We start from the raw sequence: 11656 nt of genomic DNA, 5'->3' as shown, positions 1-11656 counted from the left end.
CCATGTCTGTTAATAATCAGAACAAGAAGCAAGATAAACGAATCTTTCGACACGGAAAGGGACGGAAAAAATATGGAACTGACCAGGAATGGGACATCATCTGATACGGAAAGGACCTAAACCGGAACACAGAAAGGAACGGAACAAAGAACAAGCTACTGTACTGTATGGGACAAAAAAATGCACAAGATATTTTAACAACAAATGGAACATAAGGCATACATTGGAATAATTAAAGTAAGTTTAAATGTAGTCTTGATGTTTTCCAATGATAACAGTGTTGTCGACACCCTTACACTTTGCAATTTGGACAAATGCTCACAAGCCTGAGCTGTTTTGTTCCATTTCGGCAACACTTTCCTGATCAGCCGCTTGGCCCTCACTACCCGACTTTTGGTCGGATGTTCATTTTCTTTGTGATCTTAAAAATGGGGGGACTGAATTCTTTATTTGAATAGAATTTGCAGTCTTTGGGATGGCAAACCAGTGTCAGAATCTGCTTTCAAATGAGTGTACTTTGGATTCAGACAATAATCACCCAACTTAACCACTCCACGTCGACATTTTTTGTATGGAATCCTAATCTGGAACCGAGGGCGTACTCTGCACAGCAAAAGTATGCTGAATAAAATAATAATGAATTGGAAAGGGCAGGTTATCCAGGTTTATGGAAACCCCGCATGAATTTCAAAAACACCAGTATGCAGCCAAGTGGAACTTCCTTCCAGTGTTTCAACAAAAAGGTAAATCCATCAAATTGGTAATTACCCCATTCACTGTATCAAATACATGTTCCCGCAATTGACCAAAGACAAAGACCCGCCCCCCCCCCCACCCCATTGATATTAAATTATTAAATACACGTAGTTCGTAGATAGAATCACTGCTGAGCATCGTAAATCAACACGCAATACATATCGCAAAATACGGTAGTCCGTATTCCACTCCAGTGCAATGCGACCATATTCCACTATACTGACGTCACGACATAATAAGTATCGTTGTGCGATGTTAAGATGACGTCATAAAACAAAATAGTCCGTCATTAAAAATACATTTGATATGGAAACATGTATCTTAACTAGTAATGTATACAATAAAAGGGGTTTTAGTAATGTGTTTTGATCCGGAGTGTCGTAATAGACTCTCGTGGGATGTTGCAGATTTTTTTTATTTTACTCGGCTTACGCCTCGTGAAATCCGAATCTGCAAAAAATCCTGTCGAATCAAATACAATCGACCGGGTCAAAATGCATAACTAACAATCCTTTTTATTTTATGTAATAAAAGTCGGCGGTCGGAAATTGTAGTTTACTAAAGAAACAACAACTCCTATTTTCGTGCATGCATTATCATTTTCACACAATGTCCGGACATCTTGTCAGTGGAGTGCCGATCCATTTATTCTCAGACTTGCACAAGTCGTCTACCGTTGTTGTCAAATGCCAAGTACTGAAGTGTGTCTTAGCCAATAAGAAGAAGTCAACAGTTTTCGCTGTACTCGTGCCTTTAGGATACGCCAGAAATACCAGACTAAGTATTCCACTATCAAACCCGTATTCTATGTTGAATTTGTAGAACAGATTACGTCAAGAATATATCATACAGGGGATCCAACGTGATTTGTGTTTGCCGGATTTTAAGTGAGGGAAATTGTGTGAAGCCGAATCAAATGGCGGCGTTTGAAGGAATTTCGATGTTTCAGGTAGATATTTTCACCTTGTAAGTAAGTTACCTCACCATTCTCGCAATATAATTTTATATGCCTACCCGGAGACCACACGTGTAAGCGTCTCTCGTTTTTTAACTTTTGTTTCTAGAGGCCTTAACAAAAAAGTTATTGAATGTATAAGATAAGCGATTGATTGTTTACAAAGTGAAAATACAAAAATGCGTGACTTGAAACTGTGTTTTCAGTCCAAATTTACCATTCTTGTAACTATTTTAGCTACATGTAATTGAATATTTGCATTATTTATCTTTTCGACGGCTAATGCACTTACATGGGCACTATAAACAGTTTATATTTAAAAAAAAAAGTGTTATGGTGGGAAGACCGTTTTGTTTTTGTTTTTGTTTTTTAAATACTAGGGTCGGCGGCTTTTATTAGGTAGGGTCGGGTTACCCGAAACATTTTGTTTGGCCTAATGCAACGTTTAATACTAATACATGTATCTATATTTTCTTAAATACAGGTTTTCAGCCAATACTGAAAATGTTTTGGTTCCGGACGGGACGGGGGGACACATCCAATATTTTCCTTCGAGTTTGACAAACAGACAACGACATCATCTTGTATATTTTGTTTATTTGTAGCCAAATCGTAGAGCATGCTCCAACATGCACTTTATTACAGGTAACTTATTTCATTTCCAAGCCGCACCTGTTCCTGAAAATACAGTATCAAAGGTTAAACAGACATTGAAAGCAAAAACTCATGGTACATGTATGGTTATACAAATTAAGTTTCAAAGCTCTTCCTCCGTACCCTGGTCAACCTAGTTGACAGCTTACATTGCTTCAACTAAACGCCCGATCACAGTAGCAGGAAATACTGACAAAATTAATATGGTAATAACCGGAACCAAAGTTTTTGATTTCACGATTAACAGTTGTAAAGACAATATTGTATACATTTTTGAAATCAATTTCGTACATTATTATGACAATATGCCCTCTCCCACCATGTTTAAAGTGAGACCAATACCACCGCCCACCTCCTTACCCCGTTGCGAGTACAACAGTTGCTTCATCAAATGTTCGTGTCTTTTTGGTTAGCTGATAAGCCCCTCCTGTGTAATAAACAGCTTAACCATGCATCAGGGGATTCAGGAGAAGGGGGAGGGAGTTTCAATAAAATATGAAATAGTCAAGTACACACACATAATTTAACATCCTCCGTTTTTAATTGAAAGCTTCCATCGTCTATACCAACGGACAAGAAAACCCTCACTTAATGCAGTTATCGAAATGAACACAAGTATGCAAGCAAAGCACTAGCAAAATGCTTTCTGGGTTTGTTCAATTTCTGGATTTTGTATAGCAGGGTGTTAAAAACATGATGGCAAACACTAGTATAAGAATTCGGGCTTGTTCATCCAAAACTCTAATTCCGATGATTGTAATAATGAGCCACAAAATTGAGCATACGTCTGACTCCCAGATCATAATATATAATAAAAAGCGCCGCGGAGCAAGCGGCAACGCTCGTCTATTTTTTTTTCTCCTCAGTTGAACTGATGAATATTAAAGCTAGAGTTATTGGGGTTGCTGCGCATGCTCGTATTGAAATTAAATCTGGCAGTATGTCGACTAAGTTACATTTTAATATCTTGAATGCTTTCATTCCTAAGGATAGAGTGGGGTTTGTACGAAAAAGACATCAACGACAACGACACCAAGCTATTGACGGAAACCAGCTATGACTGATGACCAGCTTCCACGAGAGCCCTGAGGTCAGATACACCATCCAACCCGCATACACAAGCGGAAAACTGACTAGCATTATACCATTCGGAACTCCTCGGCCATTTGCCGTCGTACAGCTCGGTTGTATGCCGGTACATCATTGGAAGTAAGTTTGAATAATAGTATTAATCAATCGTATTGTTTTAACGTGTATTTTGTATATCTACTTTTTTATTGATTGCCAGTGAAGTGTACTGTTACATTAATAATTAAGATTCCCATGTGTTAAGTCATTAAATTTAACTGCTAATCTGAAATTACTACGCGATCTACCTGCAGCGTAGGTGAGTGTAAAGATTTTTGACAATGTAAACCGTCCATATACATCCGAGGTTGTTTTCTATGGAAATTGGCCGAGGAGCTCCGAATGGCATTTTACGACACCTACCCCCCTGCTGAAGTCGATATCCCCCATGGATCCATACCGACGTTGTCGACCAGCAAGCCTCTCATGATCGAGCTTGTGTAGGTAATATATGTCACCACATGACTCTAAAATACTGAAAAATGAAACAATAAACGATATTTTTGCCGAACATGTAAGCATATATGCGAAATCTATAAACAAATGGTGGTGGTGTTGGTGGTTGTGGTAGTGGTGGTATTGTTATTGTTTTTATTATTATTATTATTATTATTATTATTATTATTATTATTATTATTATTATTATTATTATCATTATTATTATTATTATTATTTATCATTATTATAATTATTATTTATCATTATTATTATTATTATTATTATTATTATTATTATTATTATTATTATTACTGTTGTTGTTGTTGTTATTGTTGTTGTTGTTGTTGTTGTTGTAAACAAATGGTGGTGGTGTTGGTGGTTGTGGTAGTGGTGGTATTGTTATTGTTTTTATTATTATTATTATTATTATTATTATTATTATTATTATTATTATTATTATTATTATTATTATTTATCATTATTATAATTATTATTTATCATTATTATTATTATTATTATTATTATTATTATTATTATTATTATTATTATTATTATTATTACTGTTGTTGTTGTTGTTATTGTTGTTGTTGTTGTTGTTTAAGTGAAAACACAGCAACAGTTAAAATTTTGTTCAATTTCAGTGAAAAAAACACCTACTAGGGCGACTGGGCGGCATTGTCATCCACTTTTACTTCCAGGCATGGTCGACACAGGGCTGGCACGACTGACTGCTGTCCACCGCCAAACTGCGCATGCATGAGGGAACCAGATCTGAAAACAGAGGGGAACCAAGAGATGGAGAAAAATCCATTTCTAACTTTTCAAAGATGCACTCTTACTCCCAAATAACACATACCACAATTAATAGTATTGTTTTAATATTCCAAAAAGGATGAAAAAATGTCGAAAACAATGGTTTTTATGAAGGATACCGAGTTTAATTTGAAAGAAATGAGCATAAAACACGGTATTTCTACCTTATGAGACTATAGTAGATCACAATAAATCTTTTAGCATTCCTCATTCATTTAATATGTTTAGGCTTTCTGCTTTTAAATACACGGTTTCAATCTTGTTATCAGTAAATAATATTTTTCTATAAATGCATTATTTAGTAAGTAGTTAAAGCTGCACTCTCACAGATTTACCATTTTTACCACTTTTTAAAAAAAAAATCTTGGAATAAGAATTCGGTTCGAAAACTTATGTTTTATGGCTTAAAGCGTTAATATTAAACGGTTTAAGAAAAATGCATAAAACATCAATTTTTGAACTTAAATAGAAAAATATTTCACTATTTTTGTCAGCAGTCCTATGTGAATGGTTTACATGCATTTTCGCATAAATTGGCTTGTTCCAAGACAAAAAATATAAAAAGTTCGAAACGTTCAATCTGTGAGAGTGCAGCTTTAAAGGTTTATCAGTCATAATAAATGTTTGTTATACATGTGTATGTATTGATGTTGAATAAGAGTGTCACTTTAATAATTATAGTCGTCGGAATGGCGAATGGCTAGATTGCCTGCTTCATCCATTGTATTGCCTCGGATTTTAATAAAACTGTATTTTGATTTATTACAATAATTACAATCAGTGATTTTTTTTGGAATTATTTTTACCGCCTGTGCCTTTCAAATTGGGAAAAAAGTTGACTTTTTGAAAAATACAAATCAGGCCAAAATAGCTAATATAATGGCAAATATACATGTTTTCACTTTTGTATGCATACACTATGCAGTGAAAGAGTTAGCCTTGTCAAGATTTTTTCAAGAAATTCATTGATTTTTTATTCATTAATGTAGTCTGCATTTATCAAATTGGATTTTTTATATATATTTTTTGGGAAAAAAAATGGAATTTTTTTCGCATGAAGAAACAGCCTTTAGAGTGCAGTAAATTGCACTAAAGAATCATTGAAAATGTTGGATTGCCCGACCAATTTGGGGCCTAAATTTGGCCCTTATAATTCCCTATGCTAAAACATGTACTTTTTTCAAATTATTTTATAAAAGATGACACCCAAACCGTTTTGGTATGAAAGGGTCGGTGTATACTTAAGAAATATATTTTATCACAATTTTATATCTTTAATATTGGTCTATTTATAAATGAGGCATTCTTGTTCAATTAAGTCCGACTGATACATTTTCACCTTATAAATACAGCATTGACTCCCTTCCTCAAGGGGGGGGGGCACTTAGTGGTATGTACATGTACTCGTACCTCTTTGACTGGTGATTTAAAGCATAATACTGATACTATAAAGTATATTCTTTTCATTGGTGATACCCTATATTTCGTTATTTGAAAATAAGACATGTTTCAGTAAAAAAAAGATTTCATTTTTTCGTACATCAGACTTATGTCCATGATTTCACACGGTCTCAATCATGAGTTCAGACTCAAGATTCAAAATTACGAATCTTCACTTCATTGTAACTTCCCTTTGCTGAATGATATTACTATATGAATGTTTTACTAGTATTGACACATGTTTGTGTAAAACCGTTTGGTCCTTCATAAAAAATGCTTTTATAAGTCTAGACTAGACTCAGACTTGAGACTGTTCGTTATCATGGGCACTGGACACAACAGAGAACGACGCTGGCGACCACGAACCCCGATAGAATAACCAGCACGAAGCTCGCCAGAATGATAGGCAAGTTCTTGACGGCCTCTGCAGGGGCGTGTCGAGGAGTTGACGTTAGTTGACGTTAGAGAAGGCGTAACTTAGGGAAACAACCAATTGACATCCGCCCCTGCCTCAGAACCAAATTTTAAACTGATGATGTTGACAGGGGTCTTTTTTATATACTTGAAGACTTGGAACAATTGCTAGTCTGAAATGGTACGTTTTGGGAGTGGTTTATTACTTTTTTCTCCTATATTGAAATAAGAAGTAAACATGTACGAGTTCAGGGGGGAGAGGGTGGTGCCAGATACGCGCCGCCCGCTGAAACCGCTAGTGCTCTGTCATTCGTACATACAATTAAAGGAAATATTTAAAACTTTATACCTGCAGACCTGAATGCAACAGAGAACGATACTGACAACCATGAGCGCCACGAGGATGAGCAGCACGACGATCGCGAGGATAAACGGCACATGCTCCACGGTCTGAGACATTCTGAAACAGGTAAACAGCCATCATGAAGCAGTAGCAGCAACCTCAACGACAGCAACAACAACATACCACGAGGGCTATCGGAATGAGTAGCAGTGTGGTCACAACATTTGATAGATGGCACGTTCTTCACTTTCCCGTCCTAAAACATGAAAATGAGCAGCAGCAGCAGCAGCATCAGTGGCAGGAACAACAACAACAACAACAACAAAAACATCCACAACAAAAGAACAACAATGGCATACAGCAACAATGGTAACGGCAACAGCAAGAACATCAGCATCATCAGCAGCAGCAGCAGCAACAACAGAAGCAACAGCAGCAATAACATCAGCATCATCATCAGCAGCAGCAGCAACAACAGAAGCAACAGCAGCAATAACATCAGTATCATCATCATCAGCAGCAACAACATCAGCATCATCATCAGCAGCAGCAGCAACAACAGAAGCAACAGCAGCAATAACATCAGTATCATCATCATCATCAGCAACAGCAACAACATCAGCATCATCATCATCATCAGCAGCAGCAACAACAGAAGCAACAGCAGCAATAACATCAGCATCATCATCAGCAGCAGCAGCAACAACAGAAGCAACAGCAGCAATAACATCAGCAGCATCATCATCAGCAGCAGCAACAACAGAAGCAACAGCAGCAATAACATCAGCATCATCATCATCAGCAGCAGCAGCAACAACAGAAGCAACAGCAGCAATAACATCAGCATCATCATCATCAGCAGCAGCAACAACAGAAGCAACAGCAGCAATAACATCAGCATCATCATCAGCAGCAGCAGCAACAACAGAAGCAACAGCAGCAATAACAACAGCATCATCATCATCGGCAGCAGCAACAACAGAAGCAACAGCAGCAATAACAATACCGGCAGCAGCAATAACATAATAGCATGTACTTTTAACATAGGCTTCAATTTCATTAATCAACTTTTTAGGAAGGACAAGATCTTTGTTTTACTTCTTCATTTAATTCAATTGATGCATTTTAAATAGGTCTACACGTGCTGCATGAATTTCCTTCGCTGCCCAAATGACATGAAATAAGATTCGGAGACATTTAAAAAACACATACTGTACCAAAGAGACACTATAATAGCATTTAATTAGAATTGTATATCAACATCAATCATATGTATGTCATAAATTAATAAATAAAGTAATTACCTGAACCAAGGAACTTTCTTCCAATGGGAAAACCCAATATGCGATGACGTAATGTTATTGACGTCATATGTGGAGGTATGACCTTATTTATTCATTATACCCGCAAACCGGCAACACTGTAACTTGGGGCTTAAACCGCATACCGCATGGAATCCATTTTTACTTGTAAGCAGGCTTGGGCTCATGCAAAGACCTGGCACCAATATCACGAAAATACTTTTAAAAGTCAAATCTCAATCTCAGTCTCAACTCATTTTTCTTGGGGCCAGCCGGTATCAATATCACGAAAATACTTAAGTTTTTTCTCATACTCAAGTTCAGCTCATTTTTCCCCATTTTCAAAATAACTCACGTATATTCTCTTAAAAAATATGCATTATGTTGACATATCCGTAATAAGTTAATTAATATTTCTAGAGCACAAAATGTAATTGACTCAAAAGTAATAAATTATATTGTATTATAAGCACATTTTTTGTTGTAGAAATGTTTTTCCATAAACATAACTTTGAGAGAATGCACTTTAAAAGGTAAACACATACACTTAATTATTTAAAGCTGCACTCTCACAGATTTACCGTTTTGACAACTTTTTTTTGTCTTTTTTTTTTGTCTTGGATTTAACCAATTTGTGCGTAAATTTATATCAGCCAAGGAGTGAGATAAGACTGCTGACAATAGTTCAGATTGCAGATTTTCATATTTCCGTTCGAAAATTAATGTTTTATTGCTAAAAGCGTTACTATATCAGTTTAAGAAAATGCATAAAACATCCTTTTTTAAAACTTAAATATGAAAATCTGCAATCTGTTGTTTTTTTGTCAACAGTCTTATATCACTAGTTTCTATGCATTTTCGCATAAATTGGCTCTTTCAAAAAAAAATTGTTAAAACGTTCAATCAGTGAGAGTGCAGCTTTAAATCGTTGTATGCGATTCTGTGGTACAATGAGTTGAGATTGACTCAAGATTTTTTGTGATATTGTGGCAATGTGTTTATCACTTGAGCACAGTCATGCGATTTCACTTTGTAATGTTTAAGTTAAGATTTTTTAGAATACAACCCACATCTTCAGCCAATGAACTTGCAGATTTGCAATCATTAAGTACTTTTAACTCTTAATCATAACGAATTTCAACTTTCGCGGGTGTTTAAGTCCGCCCACTGCCACTCATCCGATACCCTACGTCAGATTTTTCGTTGACAATGTGTCGGCCAATGAGGTAGTATTTCGAGTCAGTAATATGACCTGAAGTAATTTCTTAATGATTAAGAAGGGGTCGTTCTCTACGCTCACTCCACCCATTCTTAATCATTAAGAATTTGCTTCATGACATCTAACTATTACATACGTATGAATTATATGACCGTGTTACGATTGGCTCGTGTATAGTGATACTTGTTTTAGTCTCTTATAATACTTTTAGAATTGCCACGAACATGTATGAACTAATTTATGATTATGTATGTATCTATATTGTATAATGTATGTGCATGAACGAGGCTCTAATAAACTTTGAAAGTGTCACAGTTGTAGCTAGCTTGTGTCCTCCTCTAGAATATTTTAATTAACCACATTTAACCATTCAAAGATTATAGTAAATATTTAAGGAAGGCAATACATCAATAGCAAGCGCATTTAAGATATTAACATCGAGATTATTTCCACGTTTAATTCAAATTGATATAAATGATATCATTTTTGCATGGATTTGATTTTTGAATTACACGATTTTGACGCCACTGTTAAATGATATAATATATTAAAGGGAGTTATAGCACAAATTGTTTCTTTAATAACATAAGGCCTTTGTCAAAAAAATCTCTTGGTGAAGACTATTTACAATGAACATAATGTTGCTTTAAAGCTGCACTCTCAGATTGATCGTTTTGACAACTTTTTTTCAGTTTTTGTCTTTGAATGCGCCAGATTTTGCCTAAATGTCTGGAAACCTGGACAAAAGAGCAGATCGCAATTTATCATATTTAAGTTCGAAAATTAATGTCTTATGGCTAAAAGCGTTACTTTCGCTTTAAGAAAAAATACGTTTTCGGCAGTTTTACCAAATATCAGAAATTTGTTCTATTGTGAATTATCTATTAGGACTGAATTGAAGGCATTGATGCCCAAATCAGCCGATTCTGAGACAACTTTTTTAAAACGTGTCAAAAACTTACAATCTGTGAGAGTACAGCTTTAATGTGAAACCCTACCAGTAGCATTTTTTTGTATTAAATTAATATTAATTATTCATGGTATTATATAAAGAAGACTACTACTTTACCTTAAGAATGCATGATTTAAGGTAAACCATCCATCATTAATACTATTGATGGATGGTTTACCTTAAATCATGCATTCTTAAGGTAAAATAGTAGTTTTCTTTATATAACATCATGATTACACGGAAAACTCAGCGAAACCTTAGCAGCAAATAAGCTCCATGGCTTTCATTGGCCTTTCTAGTTTATTACACACTGAAATCGAGTTACCAACTATAGTTATACGGGGTGAAAGTCGAGTTACCAACTATAGTTATACGGGGTGAAAGTCGAGTTACCAACTATAGTTATACGGGGTGAAAGTCGAGTTACCAACTATAGTTATACGGGGTGAAAGTCGAGTTACCAACTATAGTTATACGGGGTGAAAGTCGAGTTACCAACTATAGTTATACCGGATGAAAGTCGAGTTACCAACTATAGTTATACGGGGTGAAAGTCGAGTTACCAACTATAGTTATACCGGGTGAAAGTCGAGTTACCAACTATAGTTATACGGGGTGAAAGTCGAGTTACCAACTATAGTTATACCGGGTGAAAGTCTAGTTACCAACTATAGTTATACGGGGTGAAAGTCGAGTTACCAACTATAGTTATACGGGGTGAAAGTCGAGTTACCAACTATAGCTATACGGGGTGAAAGTCGAGTTACCAACTATAGCTATACGGGGTGAAAGTCGAGTTACCAACTATAGCTATACGGGGTGAAAGTCGAGTTACCAACTATAGTTATACGGGGTGAAAGTCGAGTTACCAACTATAGTTATACGGGGTGAAAGTCGAGTTACCAACTATAGTTATACGGGGTGAAAGTCGAGTTACCAACTATAGTTATACGGGGTGAAAGTGTTATTGTGTTATAGGTGTCCGCCTCTCATCCAAGAGTTCCTGGGTTCGATCCCCATAAGGGGACCTTTCTCATAGCCTCTCAAAAAGGACACAGTACTGGTTTCTGCCCAGGAAACGGACTCGAGAGTGCTTCTATAAGCTAACAGTTTCCCTCACACTCGAGCTCAAATAAATTAGTATATACTAACTTAAGTTTCTAGGTTCTTAGTTCAGAAACGCGTCTAGTATTTTAAATCAGTAAACTATCCTGCTCAACAAGCTTCCTTCAGACACATATAT

The 11656-nt window shown here is 35.9% G+C and overlaps 1 protein-coding gene across 1 annotated transcript; it reads right to left on the bottom strand.

Annotated features, from left to right (window-relative positions):
- Positions 1-2291: 2291 nt before the first annotated feature.
- LOC128217354 (uncharacterized) lies at positions 2292-8267 on the bottom strand. Its single transcript, XM_052924461.1, has 5 exons — positions 8246-8267; positions 6948-7058; positions 4589-4702; positions 3857-3968; positions 2292-2389 (listed from the first exon to the last, which is right to left on the bottom strand). The coding sequence occupies exons 2-5, from the start codon at positions 7055-7057 to the stop codon at positions 2351-2353; spliced, it is 375 nt and encodes a 124-aa protein (XP_052780421.1). The 5' UTR covers position 7058; positions 8246-8267; the 3' UTR covers positions 2292-2350.
- Between the last annotated feature and the right edge of the window lie 3389 nt (positions 8268-11656).

Source organism: Mya arenaria, chromosome 14 (genome assembly GCF_026914265.1).
Source record: "Mya arenaria isolate MELC-2E11 chromosome 14, ASM2691426v1".
Lineage (NCBI taxonomy): Eukaryota > Metazoa > Mollusca > Bivalvia > Myida > Myidae > Mya > Mya arenaria.
The sequence above is the reverse complement of the archived record's forward strand: the minus strand, read 5'-3'. Positions and strand labels throughout refer to the sequence as shown.

Bases quoted from the DNA above. Each gene is read 5' to 3' on its own strand.
- LOC128217354 (XM_052924461.1), bottom strand. From the start codon at position 7,057: ATGTCTCAGACCGTGGAGCATGTGCCGTTTATCCTCGCGATCGTCGTG. The intron at 4,703-6,947 runs GTATAAAGTTTT...CTCTGTTTTCAG, and splicing joins TGTTGCATTCAGGTCTGCAG to ATCTGGTTCCCTCATGCATG. The intron at 2,390-3,856 runs GTAGGTGTCGTA...CTGTATTTTCAG, and splicing joins ATATCGACTTCAGCAGGGGG to GAACAGGTGCGGCTTGGAAA.